Raw genomic sequence first — 19,561 nt, forward strand, 5'->3', positions numbered from 1 at the left:
CTAAGGTATTATAATCACAACAGAGCTATGCCAATGGCATTTTAAATTCCAGTTACTTAAGATTTCATAGTAATAAAGAGCAATTCTCCTATCCATTTCCCTCATTCATTCACTTATCAGCCAAGGGCCATAATGTATATTCTGAAGATAATTAGGAGAAATATTGGAAGCTTTGCTTCTTGGCATTTATTCTTTAATTCCCAGAATTCATCCTTAACTCCAAAACGTATAATTCTAATGTAGAAATGTATATACAGCACTTTAAGCTTACAGAGTAAACCTTGGAATTAGGGGTAATTTTTTTTACCCCCAGGCTAACATATAGAAAATAGGGTAGGCATAAAGAAAAATTAAATAAATCATTTCATTTTCAAGTTCATGGAACTTGACATCATTATTTTAAGTGAAATAAGCCAAACTCAGAACCTCAAAGGTTGAATGTTTTCTCACGCATGTGGAAGCTAGAGGGGGAAAAGGAAAAGAAAGGTGGGGAGTGATAGAATAAAAAGCAAAGGGAGATCGTGAAACAGAGAAAAGGGACCATGGGGTTGTGAGGTAGTGTTGGGGAGGGATATTAGCCAAATTATATTGTTGTATTGGGTGCATGTACTGATATGTAACAACAAATACCACCATTATGTATAACTAAAACGCACCAGTAAAAAAGAAAGAAAATAGGGTAGGAGTTGCTCCAACAATTAGTGGTGGCAGCCCCCCTGGTCCACATTGTATAAATCTACTTGCACTACCTAGGTCTGCACCAAAGCACAAGGAGAACAAGCCAGTAAAATAATAATGGTGATGATGATAGTGGCAGCCAACATTCGAGTACGTATTATACACTGTTGCTAGTCCTTTAAATTCTCACAAGCACTCTCTGATGTTGATACTATTCTTACCAACTTTTTTTGTGCTGGGATTTCATTTTCACTACTCTTACCCACCTTCAGAGATTAATCCGACTTAGGGACCAACAGAGGGTCAGCGACATTTGGGTAGGAAGGTGTGCAGGTTGAGAAGGGGAAGCACGATACCCCTCGTCTCTATACTCTTGAAGTCTAAAACAGAAACTGCACAATAAGAATCTCCAGGGCTCAGAGAGGAATCCGTCTCATTCTTCTCATCCCACCGTCTCCCCCTCGCTCGATCCGATCTGGACATTCATTCGTGGTAATATTTTCCAGTTACCAGTCACTTTTAGCACCTACCTTTCAAAGTACCGGTATGTCTGGTTCAGCATCTCGGTCCCCAGCCATTCTGGACTCGGCCTGCGCTTTCTCTGGCGTCGCCGCTGCGTTACCGCTGCCATGGTAACACGGAGGCGACCCCGCAGCTCCGCCTTCCTGCAGCCAGCACGAGCTGGCCCGGTCTGGCCCTGATTCCACGCCCCCGACTTCCGGACCCCGCCTCCAGCCGGCCCGAGCCCGCCCCTGCTAGATCGCGCCCCGGACGCCGGGGACCCGGACTCTACCACCTGCCAACCCAGACTCCGCCCCCACCATCCCGTACCCGCCTCCCAACCCATCAGACCACCACTCCCCGCAGGCCTTGATCTGGCTGTCCCCCTGGCCACGCCCCCTGCGAATCTGGACCCTTGTCCTGCCGGCACCGCCCAGGGCCTTCCTTCAACCAATGAGAGTCCTCCCACTGTTCAGCCAAACCACACCCGAGTCCCGCAGCTGCGCGGGCAGAGAATGGGGTCGCTCAGGTGCTAGTACTGGTTGAATTTTCTGCTGGGCGGGGACCCGCTTCAAAACCCCGCCCCAGAAAACGGACCAGGCTTGTTCCTCACGCTGTTTATTGATTTTGCGGCTCCACGGAGCAATAGCTACCAGTTCAGCCAAGAAGAGTTTCCGGGTTTCTCCACGCTGTTTGGTGACTTGAAGTTCCCGTGGCCAGTGGTTGGAGAAAGCTTCTTCCGTGCCTCAGCGCACGCCCCCATTTATCTCCCTAGGTGTGGGACCCTTGATCCCGCCGCCACTGAGGGAACTGCCCAAGCCAGCCCTGGAGGCTGTATGCAAAAGCTCAGAATGGTTTTCCAGAGCACCCCCTCTTCAACTTTGGAGTTTAAGGTGTGTAAAAGTGATACCATTAAATAAAACTTAACGCAATCAGCTCATCGTGAGCCGGTTTTTTTCCGCACTTGAGAGCCTGAGCAATGTTAGGAGTCAAGGGCCTTCCTGCACAGTTCACTTAACCTTTTTTTTTTTTTTTTTTTGTGGAACTCTTTCACCCATAACTAACCTAATCACAACTCCAAGCTAACAATGGCAAATAAGAAGCCTAGGAGAGAGGCTGGAGACATCCATAATTCCAAAGGGCTCTGGAGCTCTTTAAGATTAAAATGTGGCCAACATCCCTGGGCCACTCATTCCCCAAAGCAGTGGATTCTCCCCACAGGAGTAGTGGTAAAAAGATGGAAACTGTTCTTGCTCCGGAGGCTCACACCAGAGTCCCATTCTTGCTGTCATATCGAGGTGTGGCCTGGGGGAAGCAAAGGGTAGCATACTCTGTAGCATTTTCTAAATACCAGTGTTTCACTTCACTGGCAGAGCGTGGTTGGGTAAGACTGTTCACTTGAATGTCTGCATAATGTAAGTTGCTCTCCTCCAACTTGAGGTCTTGATTCCTCTTTTGAGATTTAGGCTGCTGTAACACCTGCTCATACATGTGTCCTCTTATTTCATGGTCCTGCAAGGAATTGGCAGAATTAAAGATGATGCTTGGCTTGGTTTTGCCCCTCACCGCTAGTGCAGAGCAAACTAGACTGAGGTCCCTTTACTTTGCTCCTTAGGGACAGAGGAGGCTAAGCAGAACCAGCAAATTCTACAGATGACTGAGATGTGTTTGTCCCAGGGTAAAAAAGATAAATACTGGGATCCCATGTCTGAGTAGTCCCAAGAGGCGATGAGGCCTGTCATTACCTTTGTGAAATTCTGCTGCAGCTGTTGTTGCTGCTTCTTCAATGTGCGTCTTGCTTGGCTCCCTGCAGGGAAGAAATCCAACTTAACTCCATTCTCTGTTTCTGCTGAGACCGCCCTTTTCGATCTTTAGTTAACTACTGTGGGGGGCTTCTACACTTCCTGTCTCCATTCCCAATTCTTTCACTTCTGTTGTTCCTACATCTGAACTCCTTCGCAGGGTATACCATCTGTCTTTTTCACAATCTGGTCATAATATCTTCCATCCTCATTTTCCCCAGCCCCTGACATAGTTTCATAAATATATGTTGAGACTCTGTGCCACGTTTTAGGGATAGAAGCATGAGGAGGCGGTTTCTACTGCTTCAGGGAGCTTAGAGACTACTGGGGCAGACAAATTAGTAAACAGACTGACTACTATGTGGTAGGTTAGTGCTCAGTCACATTAGTGGGCCACTTTCAATCAAGTCTCTCTCACTTTCTCCTTTCTGTATCTTTCACATGAGTGAGTATCTATTACAGCACAAATAGATAATGTTATCATTATTTGTTTACATGAGTCTACCTCTCAAACTTGATTTTCAGCTCTTCCAGGGCTGAGACCATGTGCCCTTCTTGTGCTTCTTTGCCTCCACCTCACAGAGTGGCTCACATTCAATATAAATGCTCTGTGATATTTACTAAATGAATGAAAGAATGGGTGCCCCAACCTGCCACTCTGAGATAATATAAAAGAAATAAGATCCACAGACTCAGGGCTACTCTTGAACCCAGCAAATTAAAGATTCTCTTTGGTGTATTATCTTCCTTTTTTGCATCCAAGGCCACTTGTTTTTTTTTACCCTTATGCCCTTTCCTTTATTATTTTTTTATTATAATTATTATTTTTTTAGTGTGTGTGTGTGGTGCTGGGGATTGAACCCAGGGCCATGTGCATGTGAGGCAAACATTCTACCAACTGAGCTATATCCCCAGCCCCACCCTTTATGCCCTTTCCTAAGATATCATTTGTCTTGTCTCCTCTAATTTGCTCTACCCAGGGCTTTCCCTCAAAGTTACCTTTTTTCTTTTTCTTCTGGAAAGTTGATGGGCAGCTCCTGTGATAGGAAAAACAGATCACCTATGTGCAAGAGCTCTGACCTCCCTTCTTTCATTATTTGTTCTGTGGTCTCTGTAACATTCCCTAAAAATTCATCCTGAGCCAGGTTCAGCCTGAAAGCATTTCTCAAGGGTACCTCTCCCAGATGGATGGTTCTGGAAGGTAGAGTGGTACAACTGACATAACCAAACCCAAAATACAGCTTTAGGCAACCAGCACTACATGCCAGGGAAATGTTGCTGGCTTGAGGGCTATTCTGGGATTGTCTAACAAGCTAATCCCCAGCAGAGGGTAAGGGAAACCTGCCAAATAATGGGATATTCCTGGATCCAGAGACCCTCTTGCTTCTTCTTCTGTACTATTTTTTTTTCAGGGTCTTTACCAACTTGAGACTTTCATTCTGGGAGTCATAAAAGCTGTTAGAGCTAATTAGTTAGGACCCCTCAAAGTCCTTTTCCAATAAGTGACCTCCCTACTGGCTTCCCTGTCCTTGCTTTTAATTAGCAGAAAGTGAGAGATGTTTAACCTTTAATGTCCTTTGGAGTACTTTGTCTACAGCACAGGGAGCACTGAATTTGGTGAGTGACTCAGCTAGCTTGCCCTCACTGCAGGACAGACCTCTAATATTAATTTCTAAGCCCCTAGGGTCCCCACAGCAGCCAGTGTGTCTATGTAGTTGTCAACGGTTTGATACCCAAAGAAAAAACACTTGTCTGAGGAAATAGGCTGAATAGTTTTGGACTTACTCGGATGCTTTTTCTTGCTAGTACATTTCCAAATCTCACCACAGCCGACCCTATTTGTCTGTCTGATTTCTCCTCTCCCCGGGGAGTTTCCTTCTTTTGCTAATTGAAAAGAAAGAGAGGAGACAGACTTCTAAATTATGTTGACTGTACTATTGTAGAAAAAAATTAGGATTTTTCCTTATACTTTTGATAGAGGTCTGGGTTTTGGTGTGATTTTTGGTTTTGATGCCTACTGAGTTGAGAACAGTTACACTTCATCCAAATGCTACAAGTAAGTGGTTCAGCAGAAAAAACAACTTCTCTCTTTCAACTTCCTCCTCTACCGCTTCAGTTTTTGTTTTGTGTTACAGCTGCCCGCTAATAGTCTTATCCTAGAAGCCAGAGAATCGCCTAATTCCTTGCCCCTTGTCTTACTGCTTTCCTAGTTATTTCTATTTAAATGGATAGAAAAAACATCAATTCCAAAAGACATGACTGGCCAGGTGCAGTAGCATACACCTGCAATTCTAGCTAATTGGGAGGCTGAGGTGACAAGTTTGAGGGCAGTCTAGGAAACTTAGAGAGACCCCAACTCAAAAAAATAAAGGGGGGGGGCTAGAAGGAAGCTCAGGGGCAGAGTGCCTCTGGGTTTAATCCTCAATACTGCAAAAATAAATAAGTAAACAAACAAAATGACTAGGGCTAACCAATTTTAGTAAACAGAGCCTCTTTCCAAATTGGATATTGCACAGTGCTTGGATACAACCCAGAGTGTTAATAGGTGACAATTTATTTTTACATCAGACTTCAGGAAACTAAATGGGCACTCACAGTTGTAGTAGGCTCAATCCTTCCAAAATGCAATTGGAAATAAGCATGAAAAGCCTTAAATATAGCAATTCTATATCCTAATAAATAATACATCATGTGCAAATATGGCTACTCTTTGTAGCATTGTTTATAATTTCAAAAAATAGAAAACACCATGAAGTTCAATATTTGGTTACTGACCAAATAAATGGTATATCCAGTCAATGGAAAAAAATTGGGGGGCTGGGGATGTGGCTGAAGTGGTAGCACGCTCGCTTAGCATGCGTAAGGCACTGGGTTCGATTCTCAGCACCACATAAAAATAAAGATATTGTGTCCACTTAAAACTAAAAACTAAATATTAAAAAAGTCTACCTTTAAAAAAAGAAAAAAAAGTTTTTTACATAGTTGTAGATGGACAGCATGACTTTATTTTATTTATTTATGTGGTATTGAGGATCAAACCCAATGCCTCACACATGCTAGGCAAGTGCTCTACCACTGAACTACACCCCAGCCCCACTCAATGGAAATTCATGTAACCACTTTAAAAAGGATGTCGGGAGAACACCTAATAGCATGAAAATTTTACTTTTTATTAAGTTAATAAAAAGATAAGAAGCTGGGCACAGTGACACATGCCTGTAATTCCAGAACTCCAGCTGTTGAGGCATGATAGTAAGTTTGAGGTCAACTTGGGAAACTGAGCAAGACCTGTCTCAAAATAAAAAATAAAAAGGGCTGGAGATGTACCTCAGGGGAGAGTGGGTGCCTTATTTATTTTTGTTTATTTTTAAATTGATTTTCATTTTCTTTTTTTAAAATATTTTTTTAGTTGTAGTTGGACACAATACCTTTATTTTATTTATTTTTATGTGGTGCTGAGGATCAAACTCAGTGTCTCGCTAGGTGAGCGCTCTACCACTGAGCCATAACCCCACCCCCTCATTTTCTTTTCTTGGTTATTTTCCAAATTTTCTGTAATGAATGTTTATTACTTTTTTTTTTTTGTACTGGAGATTAAACCCAGGGGTACTTAAACACCGAGCCACATTCCCAGCCCTTTTCTATATTTTATTTAGAGACAGGGTCTCACTGAGTTGCTTAAGGCCTCACTAAATTGCTGAAGCTGGCTTTGAACTTGTGATCCTCCTGCCTCTGCCTCCCTAGCCTCTGGGATTACAGGCATGCACCACCACACTCAGCTTATCTATTACTTTTATAATCTGAAAAAAAACAACAACAACAACAACAAAGAATATTTTAAAATAAAAATCTTTGGGCTGGGGATATAGTTCAGTTGGTAGAGTGCTTGCCTAGCATGTACAAGGCCCTGGGTTCAATCCCCAGCACCACTGTAAGTAAATAAGTAAATAAATAAGTAAAATAAAAATCTTCACTTGTCATAGTATCATTAAGTCTTTGAAGGTTTATTGAGATAACTAGAAACAGAACCATTTTTATCTGATCCTATTAATATTTTAATAGGAACAAAAATAGATTTGGTTAGAATGTCTGTGAAAGTGTCTCTAGAATGGGTTTTAGAGTCAGACTGACTGGTCAGGTTAGCTGTAAGACTTCAGAAGGTTTTGAACTTCTCTAGTCTTCTATTTGAGCATTAATGAGGATGATATTAGAATCTAAACATCATGGGGCTGGGCACAGTGGTGCACATCTGTAATCCCAGTAACTCAAGAGGCCTAGGCAAGAGAAGATCCCAAGTTAAAGGCCAGCATGAGCAATTTTGTGAGACCCTATCTCAAAATAAAAAATAAAAAGGGCTGGGGTTGTAACTCAGTAGTAGACCACCCTTGAGTTCAATAAAGAATATGGAGGAGGGGCTGGGGATGTGGCTCAAGCAGTCGGTCGGGTGGTAGCCTGGTATGCGCGGAGATCCTCAGCACCACATAAAAATAAAATAAAGATGTTGTATCCGAAAACTAAAAAAAAATAAATATTAAAAAAAGAATATGGAGAAGAAGAGAGGGAGGAGAAAGCAGAGGGCAGGAGGAGGAAAGAGAGAATCTAAACATGGGACTATTGTAAGGATTAAATAAAATAGTGAAGATACTACGCACATTTCTGTCTATAATGAGCATCAATAACGAAGCTAAGATGACTGTCAATAATTACCACCATCAGAAATGAACAAACCAATAATAAAGAACATAAACACTTGGGAAGATGGGGAGTGAATGAGATGTTATATCCCCTTCTCTAGAAGCTGTTCTGCTACTAGATGTCCTGTTTTATAGACATCTCACTATTTTAAAGAGTGTTTTTTATTAAATTAATTAATTTATTTTAAAAATTTATTCTAATTTGCTATATATGTTAAAGAGTATTTTGTTTGTTTGTTTTCAGTGATAACAACATTCTGGAAGACATGTACTTTTGTTCCCATTTTATAGATGGGTCAACTATAACTTTGGTAACTTATTCAAGAAGGCAAGGATCAAGTTTATTTTCTTTTTTTTTTTTTTAGTGTCTTCTGCATCTATCACTGTGCCCAGTATATATAGAATGTTCAATAAATATTTGTTTAATAAAGGAAAATAAATAATTAGTAGGGATAGGACTTGAATCCAATGTACTGACCCTAAGTCCTATTTGCTTTCCAATGTACCTTGCTTGTCTCTTCAAATATAGGGTTTTTTTTTTTTTTAATCAACAAGACAGCCTTAATATTAGTGCTGACTACAGAATGATAGTGGTCAGTATTAGGTCTTGGAGTTTATGGTGAAAATTCTGCAAAAGAACAGCTACAATACCACAAATAACTTAGTATGAGGTTTTCACATATACTATATCCTTTGCTCTTCAAAACAAAACAGTGATCTAAACAATAAGAGTTACGTTAATCTATATTTTGCACAGAGAAATTAAAGGATTTGCCTAAGATCACATAGCAAATAAGTATGAAAGTTATATTCATATATTCCATGGATATTCTCCTTTCCACTTCCACCCTTTTAAACAGAAACTTTTTCTAAAGTTGATCTGCTTGATCTGTGATTACTAGTGGTGGAAGAATGGGTTGTGAGGTCAGGCAGGCTTGGGTTGGAACCTTGCTTTACCTGCTTCTGGCCAGGTCACAGGACCAGAAAGTTAACTTCTCACCTCTCTGAGCCTCAGCTTTTGGCTGGCTATAAAGTGGGAGGAGGGGTAAGACCACTTACTCATAGAAGTGTTGGGAAAATTAGATGAAACTGTAGAGTGCCTGGCATAGAAAGCTCTCAAATGCTACAACTATTGTTATTACCTGGGGAAGGAGGGAAAGGAGAGAAGGGGAAAGGAAGAAAGAGAACAAAGAGAAACAATGCCAATTCACCATGTCCAGCCCTGCTAAGGACACTGGAGTGGGGTATTGCTGTCTTTTCTAAGGTCTCCTGAAAGGAGTAAATGGGAAGGAGATGCTGCTCTGGTGTGGGGACCAGGAGGTACCAGGCTGAGGAAGGTGGCAGTGGGAGGCAGTATCTCCAGGCTCTCTGATTCCCCACATATACCAACAGAGATGATAGATACCCTCTGCCCTTCCACCCTACTCACCAGCTTCCCCTGCAGCAGAGCTGGTTTCCCATGGCGTATGGTCCCCCGGGGAGCACAGCTGTTTTCCAACATAAAGAGGCTTGTGCATTTCCTGGTTCCTGGTTTAGCTTTCCGTGGCAGCTCCTAGGGAGTCTCTGTCAGTGTCAGATTTCAACCTAACAGGTTGGACTTTGGAAGTCACCTGCTGGAATGATTCCCAGGTGACTGTTCCCAGCCAAGAGTAGAACAACATACAGGGCTCCAGGTGACAACTATCTCACCTTCGGGATTTGAGGCTTCTTTTAATGAAACCATGAACTTTGAGCTTCCAGCTTCAAATAAAAAAGAAACCTGAGATAGAAAAGGACTCTGCATTTCCTTAGGAAAGTTTTTCCACTAGATCATGCTGCATTTGAAATATAGCCTCCATAGTAGAGTCTCCCCTATTTTCGCCAAGCACCTCTCAAATTTGAGTTTCATTCCAAAGGTAATTGGTACCAATTGTTTATGATTTCTGTCCAGAATCTGGGTTTGAATAATAGAGTGTCTTGGAAACTGAATTTTAGGAAAATGGATTTCTTTTATATTCTCTCTTGCTATTGGAATTAATGTGGGCAAATCACTTAAACTTTTAGAGACTAGGTTTTCAGGATTGTAAAGCAGAGGTAATAAATTTATCATCTAATCCGCTTTCTGGTATAGAATCAGATGATTCTATGATTGGAATGGTCTCAGCATTTCTTGACCACTAACTTCCCCATCCCTAGTTTCAGGACTACAAAATCTTCACACAGCTGTGGCTTCTGTCTCTAAGTTAGACTCATTCCCCACTTTCCAGCAACTAGGATGCAGCTAAGCAAATTCCTCTGTTGAAATTATGAGTTCTACAAAAGTATATAAAGCCCACAAATCTTGTTTTCAGTATTCTCACCTCATCTTTAGTGTCTTCCTCAGCTCTGGACTCCACAGAACACCCTGGACTCTGAACTTCTCCCCATCTTCTTAGAAAAATGTGGATAAGAATGACAACCTCATAGGATTGTGGTGAAGATTGAATGAGATATATGTAGGCAAAACACTAGCTCAAGGCCTGACACATGAGAAGCTCTCAGTAAGTCTTAGCTGTTGTTATTATTATTGCTTCTTGTTCTCCAGTAATTATCTTATATTATTACCTGTGCCCCAATCTTTGCATATGCTCCTGCCCTGCAGACCATTTTGTAGTCTACCATTAACTGTGTTCTTTTCATCCTGTTACCTGCTCATCTCCCCCTAGTCAAAAGCTATCAGTAGGGCTGGAATTGTAGCTCAATGGCAGAGTGCTTGCTTAGCATGTGTGAGACTCTGGGTTCAATCCTCAATATCTCATAAAAGTAAATAAAATAAAGGCATTCTGTCCATCAACAACTAAAAAACAATGACAACAACAAACAAATAAAAACTATCAGTAATTTCCTGTTACCTATGTGATAGAATTCCAGCATCTTTTTTTTTTTTTTTTCAGATTCTGGGGATTGAACCCATGGGTGCTCTACAATTGTGATACACCCCCAGCTCTTTTAATTTATTTTGAGATAGGGTCTTGCTGAGTTGCCCAGACTGGTCTTGAATTTATGATCCTCCTGCCTCAGCCTTCCAAGTATCTGGTATTGCAGGAGGATGCCAGGGTGACCGTTTTAGAATTCCAGTTATGGAAGCTTTCCATAATTTGGTCCCTTTCCAACAACCTCTTCTGTAATTTACAGGAAATCACCTAAAAGATTTTTAGATATCCAGAAACTCCATACAGTGCATTTGTGGCAGAAAACCTGATGTGTTTTAAGCAATATTAATAGGAATGTAGAGTGATAAATAAGGTTATTGATTATTCTACTGAAGTCTCTAGTATACTAGTCAATTCATGCTTGGAATAATAATTTTAGGTCTGTATGTTGAATTTCAAGTTACACTGTCAAATGGCAGTGTGTTCAAAAGAAATCTGTGTAGTATGTGGTATGGAAAGTGCTATAACGTATAGCTGAAAGAACTAGGCACAATTTCCCAGAAAAGGGATGCATAAAAAAAGCAATATGATTTACATTTAAATATTTGAAGGACTTTCAAGTGAAAGATAATTGCATTTGTTTTCTGTACATAAACAGACCAATGGACAGAAGATACTCAAATGCAGATTTTGGAACAGAAGGAAGAATTTATAAGTTATGTCAGAAAAGAAAATGGAGTGGGCTACTTGATGAAGTTCTAAGTTCTCTGTCATTCAAATTGCCCCAGAAGCTGGACATGGTGACATACATCTATAATCCCAGCAACTCCAGTTAGATGGCCAGTTTGAGAGTAGCCCAGGCAACTTAGGGAGACTGTCACAAAATAAAATAAAAATATAAAGGGCTACGGCTGGGGTTGTGGCTCAGCGATAGAGCACTCGCCTAATATGTGTGAGGCCCTGGGTTCAATCCTCAGCACCACATAAAAATAAGTAAATAAAATAAAGGTATTGTGTCCAACTATAACTAAAAAATAAATATTTAAAAAATATATAAAGGACTAATGATGTAACTTAGTGGTAGGGTGCTTACCCAATATATGCTTACCTTGCATATTGGGTAAGGGCCTCATGTCTGTCCTGAGGTCAGTAGGAAGGAGAGAGAGCCCTAGTTGAGGGGGGGTGAATGGGGAGTCTGAGTGGAAGATGGATTTCAGTTAAGCCTGAAGTGGGTTCAATCTTCAATAATGAGAAAAGAAAAAGGGGAAAAAAAATCCCAGAAGTTGATTAATAACTAAATTTTTTCTTTTAAGAAATCCTTTTCTTTAGGCAGAGCTCAGAAGCTGAGAATGTAGCTTGGTGGGAGAGTTCATGCTTTTTTAAAAATATTTTTTGGTGCATTATAATTATATGTAATAGTGGAGTTCATATGCATTCATACTTAATGGGCATAAGACCCTGGGTTCAATCCTCAGTCCCCAAATAAATAAATAACAGAATAATATGAAGGTATTCTGGTTGAAGTCTGAGTAGAATTCTTTTTTTTTAAATTTTTTTTTTTTTAGTTGTAGTTGGACACAATACCTTTTATTTTATTTATTTATTTATACGTGGTGCTAAGGATCAAACCCAGGGCCTCACGCGTGCTAGGCAAGTGCTCTACCGCTGAGTCACAACCCCAGCCCTAGAATTCTTTTTTTATTCTTCTCAACTACATGGTAAGATTTCTGAGTATATAAGAAAGATTTTCATTTTTATAATTCATATTTATAATGTATATCCCCCTAGTGCATTACTTGGAGTTTGATAAATATTTGTTGAGTGAATGAATGGATCGATGGATGAATGAACAGTTGAACATAATATTATTTCTTCTAAGTGCACTTTGATCTTTAATGGAAGACAGTCCTTTAATCAATAATTGAATTCTTTAAGTGAGGATTCTTATCCTAGGGATCCACAATCCTTAAAAGGGGCATGAATGGATCCCCAAAATTGTGTGAAACTATTCAAACAGTATTGTCAAATTTGGGAGCATGTGCATTTTTCTGGAAGAGTATCTACGGTTTCATCAGATTTTCAAATCAGTCTGTTACCCCCAAAAGTCAAGAAAAATCACTTAAATGGAAGAATTTCAAGTGTCTACCACCATCTGGAAAAAAATACACTCTGGGGCAAGGAAATCTTCTAATGTTCCCCAAATCATAGACATGCACAACCGCTTGATTAAAGAGTAGGTATGGGGATAGACCCCCAGGCTTTCCTGAACACACCATGCCCATAGCCTTAAGACCTTACTTACAAGGGACGCTTCCCTGCTAACCACCAACCCAGTAAGAGACCTAGATCCCTGCATTTAGTCTTTTTTTTTTTTTTTTTTTTTTTTTTAAATATTTATTTATTTATTTATTTTAGTTCTCGGCGGACACAACATCTTTGTTTGTATGTGGTGCTGAGGATCGAACCCGGGCCGCACGCATGCCAGGCGAGCGCGCTACTGCTTGAGCCACATCCCCAGCCCCTGCATTTAGTCTTGGATTAGGTGAAGTGATGCAGTAATTCCTCTTTTTGAGACAATGCTTCCTCACATGGGCCTCCCTTGTACAGAGGATGAGGAGGCTGTGGGGTTCAGTGACAACGGTGGAGGCTTTTGTGCCCATGTATGCATACTCAGACCATCAGAATCAGAAACCATTTCAGAGGACAGACCTTAGTATGGAAAAACAAAGCATTCACTCCAGGGCTTTAGGCAACTCTCCCCAGCCAAAAATCATTTTCCCAACCCCTACCCAAAAAGGGCCAGACAGTCTGGAGACCCTTGTTTTTGTGTCTCTAATCACCAGCTCAGACAGTGCCCTCTGGGCTGTTTGGATGGCATATCCCTTTTCCCTCCCAGGATCACTCTCTCTTTTGTTGCATTGTGAGAAAATTATGATTAGGAATTTGATCTGGAGCCAGTGTTAGCTTCCGGCCGTGATCTCAGCATCTAAGTGTGAGCTCAGGGTACTGTGACGTTGAGCACATATAACAGGACCTTTTTGTCTAGCTGGCTATGATCTCTCCTTCCCACCCATCCCATTTTCCAGGCCACAGAATACTGAGCAGCACAAAGGAGGCCCCAAGATTTGGGTTTATTCAGTTCCACCCAGAACTAAACCAAATGCTATAACATGTCCCCAAAAGACCAAACCATACACTGTGGACCATGCACCTTTCCCTTCCCCCAAGGATGCTGCTACCTCTGGGGTGGTGGGCAGCTGCTCAGATCACTTCGGGAGGTAGAAGGGACTTGCTGGGTGCTGGGTCTATGGCAGTCAGGACTCAACTCTGGCTGCTTCCTCCTCTTCCTCTGGATCAGGAGGTGCAGAGAGCAGGGAGATGTAGACCTCATTGACCTCTGTGTCCAAATGACGGCCACCTCGTGGTGCCTCCAGGTTAAGGATGCCATCATGGGAGAGAGCAGCTTTGACTCGCCAGGGGTCAACATCAGCAGGTAGAACATAGGTGCGGCAGAACTCTCGAGACACGAAGCCGTGGCGGTCCAGGCGCTGGGGGTGCTTGGCAGACACCTCCAGTAGGTTGTCCACAGTCCTCACAGTCACCTCATCTGGGGTAAAGTGGCTCACATCCAGAAATGCCTGGAACTTGCCCTCACTGAGCCTGAGCTCAGAGGCCCCTGCCCTGCTGCCCTCCCCAGCTTGGGTGGCCCGAGGCCGCACATAGTAGCCATGATAGAGGGTGGGGGTCAGGATCTCTTCTGGAAGTAGGCCTGAGGGCAGAGAGAGAAGGCAAGAGGCAGGATGAGGGAGGATAAGGTGGGCACAAGGGTGAAATGAGAGATCATGAGATGCAGGAATGGGAAGAGCCGGAGGGGAGTCAAAAGTAGGGAAGGGGAACCAGGCAGACAGCTGGGAAGAGGGTGGTGCTGAAAGGAAATGAAACTGTAGTAGAGCAGGGAAGCCAAGCCAGGATTTGGTGGGTAGAAGGGATTTAGGGAAGCGCACAAAGAAAGGAAAGATGCAGGTATCAAAGCACTGCAGGGCCCCATGTCTGTCTTGAGGTCAGTAGGGAGGGAAGAGAGCCCTGGTTGAGGGGGGTGAGCGGGGAGTCTGAGTGGGAGATGGCTTGCCCCAGGAGTTCAGTTAAGCCTGAAGTGGGGTGGAAGCCAGTAACTTTGGGAGGTCAGCCCAGAATATCGGGAAGTGGGGGTGGGAGGCACTGGGGTGGCGACCGGCCCATACCTTCGCCAAAGCGCTGCTCACCCAGGCGGCTGGGGTTGGCAAATTCGTACTCGGCGGTGGCCGGGTGGGCATGTGGCACTGAGCGGCCCGACATGGCGGCAGTCGCTGCAGCAGTCCTGCTCCGAGATGCGGCCCCAACAGGCGCAACGCGACCCCTCCAGCTGCCCGGAGAGCTAGAGCTCAGTCGGAGGCGGAGGCGGGGTCTACACCACCCAAAATAGTGCAGAGCCTCTGCGGGGAGGGCAGGGAGCAGGGGCCCCGAGTGCAGTGATGAGGGTGTGACCAACGCCGCCTGACCCAGACCCCCAGTCCCCTCTTCTGCACACGCTTCAGCTGTCTCAGGGGGCCTGAGAGGACAGCTGGGAGTCCTGACCCTGGAGTGAGCTGGGGAGGGGAGCTGGTGCTAGCTGAGACCCTCACCTAGCTGAGGGGCCTAGCTGAGACCCTCACCAACAGTTTGCACATTTCCACATCACCTTTTCTCCTCAGGCTTAAGCAACATGCATGATGCTTAATAAACACTCTGGATTTAATGTTATGCCAGCCCCACAGCATAAAAGATATAAGAAACTTTACTGCCCTTTTTTGGGAGCACTGCCCAGATTGTCAGGGTCTTCTCCTGAAACCAGGTCAACCCAGGGCACCCAGTATATGCTTGCTACTGACATATTGGCATTCACTGCTCTCCCCCAGGGACCCACAAAGAGTTAATGTCCCTGGGGCCCAGCCTAGGAAGATTCCAGTCCCTGCCCAGGCCCAAGATAGTTGCTGGCTCAATTCCCCTGGCATGCAGTACTGGAAGGGAGGAGGAGGGGCCGGCCAGCGCCTGCTTGGGATTCCTGACTCTGTCCAGATCTAGAGAACAGAGGATGGGGGTGGGTGCCACTGGGTGTGGACAGAAATCCAGTGAAACAAGACCATGACAAGTCACTGGCCAGCTCAGACGTGTTTGTGTTTCTCTTTTCTTAGCTCAGTGAGTACCGGGTATGTGTCACACTGCCAAATCCCCGATCACAAGTCTCCATGAACTGGCGGTGAGCTGGGATAATAAAACCCCTGACATCACCATTCCAGAAGCTTCACAAGACTGCATATATAAGGGGCTGGCTGTAGCTGCAGCTGAAGGAGCTGACTAGCCAGCTGACCCCTGCATTCACTTAGCAGCCATGGACATCGCCATTCACCACCCCTGGATCCGGCGCCCCTTCTTTCCTTTCCACTCTCCCAGCCGCCTCTTTGACCAGTTCTTCGGAGAGCACCTGTTGGAGTCTGACCTCTTCCCAACATCCACTTCCCTGAGCCCCTTCTACCTTCGGCCACCCTCCTTCTTGCGGGCACCCAGCTGGATTGACACTGGACTCTCAGAGGTGAGTCTCCCTTTTGCCAGGACAGGAGCCCTTCCTGGAATCTCCTGAATATTCTCTATTTTTCTTTTTTTTCCCCTGCCTAAGCCATTTAGGCACATGTGTCCAGAATTGAAAAAAAGTGGGGTTAGTAATGCTTCCTTCCCCCAGGCACCTGTTTCTATTTGATGCTCCTCTGTATCCTATTTATTACATTTTTTTAAAATACACAGTGAAGATCATCCTCTGTTCCCTTTTAAGCAGGATAACCTTTTTGGTTTGATTCATAATAATCTACAAGGAAAAAGCTGTCTTCAAACTCCTTTGCTCATCTCTGCTAATATCTCATACTCTTAGCAGATTTTATTATGAAGTTCTAGAGCCCAGGGAGACCTATCTCATCCTGAGCTCTTCATCCCCACTGAGTGGAGCTGGAGATAACAGTCAACTGTTTTCTTTCATTCTGTTCTCTCTAAGGTTTTCCAGGTGCCTTAGGGCTGTGGCAGGGCAGTGGCCTGGAGCCAACCCTTATATGGAAATAACCAGGGTCCAGTCTTAGGACCCCCTTTTATCCTAAGAGGGTGGGAAAATGTGGTGAACAGAGGCTATCATAGATAAGCTCTGGTTTAAAAATATTTAAGTGTGAGTAAACAGCAGCTGAGTGGGCAAGGGCTTTGAAAGGACAAGCAGGATCAACAGAACATTCCAGATTGAGTGGGTGGGAAATTTGGCAGAGAACTGAGCAAAAAGAAGGGGCCTTTGTCTCACAGACAAATGACAAAGCTAGGCACTGGGTCAGCAAGGCAGCAGAAGCCAGGCCCACATCCATCCTTGTGACGGGTCTCCTAGGTGGTCAGTATTCTTTCCTGTGTACCTAAATAAAGTTTGGGCCTGTGGCCAAGAAGTAGGCCTTGGGTACCACTGTGGTGGCTACCCTGAGCCAGAGAGCCATGTTTATTCAAAAGTTATTTTTAATACACAAGAGGAAGATGAAATACCTAGATAGAAAGCAAGTCTGCAGAATGAGACTGCACCAGTGTAATCAACATTCTTGCCATCTTTTCTCTTCCCTACTCACTTCCCTTGCTGTTTCTAGATGCGTATGGAGAAGGACAGGTTCTCTGTCAACCTGGATGTGAAGCACTTCTCCCCAGAGGAACTCAAGGTCAAGGTGCTGGGAGATGTGATTGAGGTGCATGGCAAGCATGAAGAGCGCCAGGTATGGAGTTTTTTTTCCCTTATGCTCATTCAGTGTATCCTGTACACCAGGTACTGCCATCAGCCTCTGAGACTGGAAAACTAAATTAGGGATAAACTTGTTTTGTTTGCCCAGAGAAATGGCCTTTGTTGTTCTGATTGCTTTGGATAGGGTGTTCACTCCCCATTTAAGCCAGGGGTTTTCAACCTTGGCTGCATTAGGATCATGAGAATTTTTTTAAATTCCAAGGTTCAGGCATACCCCAGACTAATTAAATCAGAATTTTTAGGGGGTGTAATTCAGGAATCAGCATTTCTTAAAGTTCCCTGGGTAATTTTAATCTATAGCCAAGACCAGAACCATTGCCTTAGGCATAGTGTTGTCTTGACACTTGGTTGCTTTACGTAATTACATAAACTACATTCACCCTGAAGGCATTGGAGTTTGTGACTTTTCTTTTAGATGTTCAGGAATTCATTTCTCTTAAGCCCATCTGAATGTTAAACTACTTGGTTTGCCTACTTTTCAAAGCTTATCAGCACCTAATCCCTTGTAGGTGGATGAGGAAATCAGTTAATTGAAAGTTTATTTAGATAGATGTTTGGGATTCAGCAGGCATAAAGTTTACAGTCAACTGTTTGATTTTTCTATTTTATTACTGGATATTGAACCCAGGGGGTGATCTACCACTGAGGTATTCTCCAGCTCTTTAGTTTTTTTTTTTTTTTTAAATTTGAGACAATGTCTTGCTTAATTGTCCAGGCTGGCTGGCCTTGAATTTGTAATCCTCCTGCCTCAGTCTCCCTACTAGCTGGGATTGTAGGCATGTGCCACCATGCCTGTTTAGGGTCAATAACTCTTGCAGGGGGATTCTGAAACATGCAATGGTTTTCCATGACTTTCTGAAAATTTAAAAATTGCTTCTGAACAATTAATGATAACTCAGAACCTTTTCAAAATTTGTATAATTTAATGTCCTCAGGCTGTTTCAGTTTTGCTCATGTGATTTCAGACCGGGTCAGTCTCCATGGAGTTGTTTTTTGTTGTTGTTGTTGTTGTTTGTTTTTAAGCAGCAGTCCTGTGTGTCTGGAACATTCCTGAAGAGTCTGGACAATTTCTGGGTTTTCTCAGGGACTCAGATTCTCAATGTCAGAATGAGATTCCAAATCTTGTAGGTCTAGCCAACACTGATCTAAACCTTTGTAAAATACCCCTAAACATAACAGTGCTTCAGTGTTATAAAGAACTAGTTTGAGGCTGTTGCAGGTTTCTCAGACTTTTATTTGTAGGAGTGACCCTCTAGGCAACCTTATCCTAGCCACAAACCTGAAAAGTTGTTGTTATTATTGTCTCATGTTGTTATGGCTTTTGGTCTCCCCTAAGGGAAATGAGATATCTGAGTTTTGGGCAAGTGATATTTACTTCTTTGCTTCTTTCTTTCTTCTCATGGATTAGGATGAACATGGTTTCATCTCCAGGGAGTTCCACAGGAAATACCGAATCCCAGCTGATGTGGATCCTCTCACTATTACTTCATCCCTGTCATCTGATGGAGTCCTCACTGTGAATGGACCAAGGAAACAGGCCTCTGGCCCTGAGCGTACCATTCCCATCACTCGTGAAGAGAAGCCTGCTGTCACTGCAGCTCCCAAGAAGTAGATGCCCTTCCTAATTGCATTTTTTAAAATAAGAAAGTTTCCCTACCAGTGAATGAAAATTTTGTGACTACTGCTGAAGCTTATTAATGCTAAGGGCAGGCCCAAATTATTAAGCTAATAAAATATCATTCAGCAACAGATAGCTGTTTTGTGTTTGAATATTTTATATGGTTTTAAATAAACACACAAATACAGCAGATTCATTTTAATCATCATATGATTTGGGGGGTTCCAAGTATTTAAGAGTCAGAATGACTGGTTTCCACCACTTATTAATGACAAAAATTTAGGCAAGTCACTTTATTTTCTCAGTCTTCAGGCCTTCCACTTATAAGATGGGTACTGATTTGTATAGTAAAGAGTAAATTAAGGAGAAAAATTATGTGAAGGGCTCAGTGGTAGAGCATTCGTCTAGCATGTGCGAGACCCTGGGTTCGATCCTCAGCACTAAGTAAAAATAAAATAAAAGGTATTGTATCCAACTACACCTAAAATAAATAAATAAATAAAACAAATAAATAAATAATGTGAAGCCCCTGAGAAAACTGGAGGAAT

General features: G+C 43.0%; 4 protein-coding genes across 7 annotated transcripts in view; 1 reads left to right on the forward strand and 3 right to left on the reverse strand.

Annotated features, from left to right (window-relative positions):
* Dixdc1 (DIX domain containing 1) overlaps positions 1-1,384 on the reverse strand; it is a 79,555-nt gene extending 78,171 nt beyond the window's left edge. Inside the window, exons 1-2 of one of the 2 annotated variants that reach the window (XM_058586303.1) lie at positions 1,209-1,384; positions 945-1,058 (exon numbers count right to left, since the gene is read on the reverse strand). The gene's annotated coding sequence lies outside the window, so the exon portion shown is untranslated. The remainder of the gene's footprint in view (positions 1-944; positions 1,059-1,208) is intronic. The other variant, XM_058586301.1, reaches the window with a different exon arrangement.
* Positions 1,385-1,781: 397 nt separating this feature from the next.
* Positions 1,782-9,325, reverse strand: CUNH11orf52 (chromosome unknown C11orf52 homolog). 2 transcript variants are annotated; one of them, XM_046465847.2, is made up of 4 exons: positions 9,105-9,316; positions 3,981-4,018; positions 2,925-2,986; positions 1,782-2,691 (listed from the first exon to the last, which is right to left on the reverse strand). In XM_046465847.2, the coding sequence occupies exons 1-4, from the start codon at positions 9,134-9,136 to the stop codon at positions 2,443-2,445; spliced, it is 381 nt and encodes a 126-aa protein (XP_046321803.1). In that variant the 5' UTR covers positions 9,137-9,316; the 3' UTR covers positions 1,782-2,442. The 2 variants fall into 2 exon arrangements, with proteins under 2 accessions (XP_046321803.1, XP_046321797.1); XM_046465841.2 differs by lacking the exon at positions 3,981-4,018 and having other exon boundaries at positions 9,105-9,325.
* Positions 9,326-13,681: 4,356 nt separating this feature from the next.
* Hspb2 (heat shock protein family B (small) member 2) lies at positions 13,682-15,022 on the reverse strand. Of its 2 annotated transcripts, none has more exons than XM_046465861.2 (2): positions 14,808-15,022; positions 13,682-14,173 (listed from the first exon to the last, which is right to left on the reverse strand). In XM_046465861.2, the coding sequence occupies exons 1-2, from the start codon at positions 14,899-14,901 to the stop codon at positions 13,881-13,883; spliced, it is 387 nt and encodes a 128-aa protein (XP_046321817.1). In that variant the 5' UTR covers positions 14,902-15,022; the 3' UTR covers positions 13,682-13,880. The 2 variants fall into 2 exon arrangements, with proteins under 2 accessions (XP_046321817.1, XP_046321812.1); XM_046465856.2 differs by having other exon boundaries at positions 13,682-14,335; positions 14,808-15,014.
* A 724-nt stretch (positions 15,023-15,746) lies between these two features.
* Positions 15,747-19,146, forward strand: Cryab (crystallin alpha B). Its single transcript, XM_046465864.2, has 3 exons — positions 15,747-16,174; positions 17,247-17,369; positions 18,804-19,146. Exons 1-3 carry the CDS (start codon positions 15,974-15,976, stop codon positions 19,005-19,007), a joined length of 528 nt encoding a protein of 175 aa, XP_046321820.1. The 5' UTR covers positions 15,747-15,973; the 3' UTR covers positions 19,008-19,146.
* The last annotated feature ends 415 nt before the right edge of the window (positions 19,147-19,561 follow it).

Source organism: Marmota monax, unplaced genomic scaffold, assembly GCF_021218885.2.
Source record: "Marmota monax isolate L192 unplaced genomic scaffold, Marmota_monax_Labrador192_F-V1.1 WCK01_AAM20220418_F8-fsc00045, whole genome shotgun sequence".
NCBI classification, from domain to species: domain Eukaryota; kingdom Metazoa; phylum Chordata; class Mammalia; order Rodentia; family Sciuridae; genus Marmota; species Marmota monax.

Excerpts from the sequence above, each read along its gene's own strand:
- CUNH11orf52 (XM_046465841.2), bottom strand. The coding sequence starts at position 9,192 with ATGCACAAGCCTCTTTATGTTGGAAAACAGCTGTGCTCCCCGGGGGAC. Across the intron at positions 2,987-9,104 it reads CTCTGCTGCAGGGGAAGCTG|GGAGCCAAGCAAGACGCACA; the intron begins GTGAGTAGGGTG and ends TCTTCCCTGCAG. Across the intron at positions 2,692-2,924 it reads TGCAGCAGAATTTCACAAAG|GACCATGAAATAAGAGGACA; the intron begins GTAATGACAGGC and ends AATTCCTTGCAG.
- Cryab (XM_046465864.2), top strand. The coding sequence starts at position 15,974 with ATGGACATCGCCATTCACCACCCCTGGATCCGGCGCCCCTTCTTTCCT. Across the intron at positions 16,175-17,246 it reads TTGACACTGGACTCTCAGAG|ATGCGTATGGAGAAGGACAG; the intron begins GTGAGTCTCCCT and ends TGCTGTTTCTAG. Across the intron at positions 17,370-18,803 it reads GCAAGCATGAAGAGCGCCAG|GATGAACATGGTTTCATCTC; the intron begins GTATGGAGTTTT and ends CTCATGGATTAG.
- Hspb2 (XM_046465856.2), bottom strand. The coding sequence starts at position 14,901 with ATGTCGGGCCGCTCAGTGCCACATGCCCACCCGGCCACCGCCGAGTAC. Across the intron at positions 14,336-14,807 it reads TGAGCAGCGCTTTGGCGAAG|GCCTACTTCCAGAAGAGATC; the intron begins GTATGGGCCGGT and ends CTCTGCCCTCAG.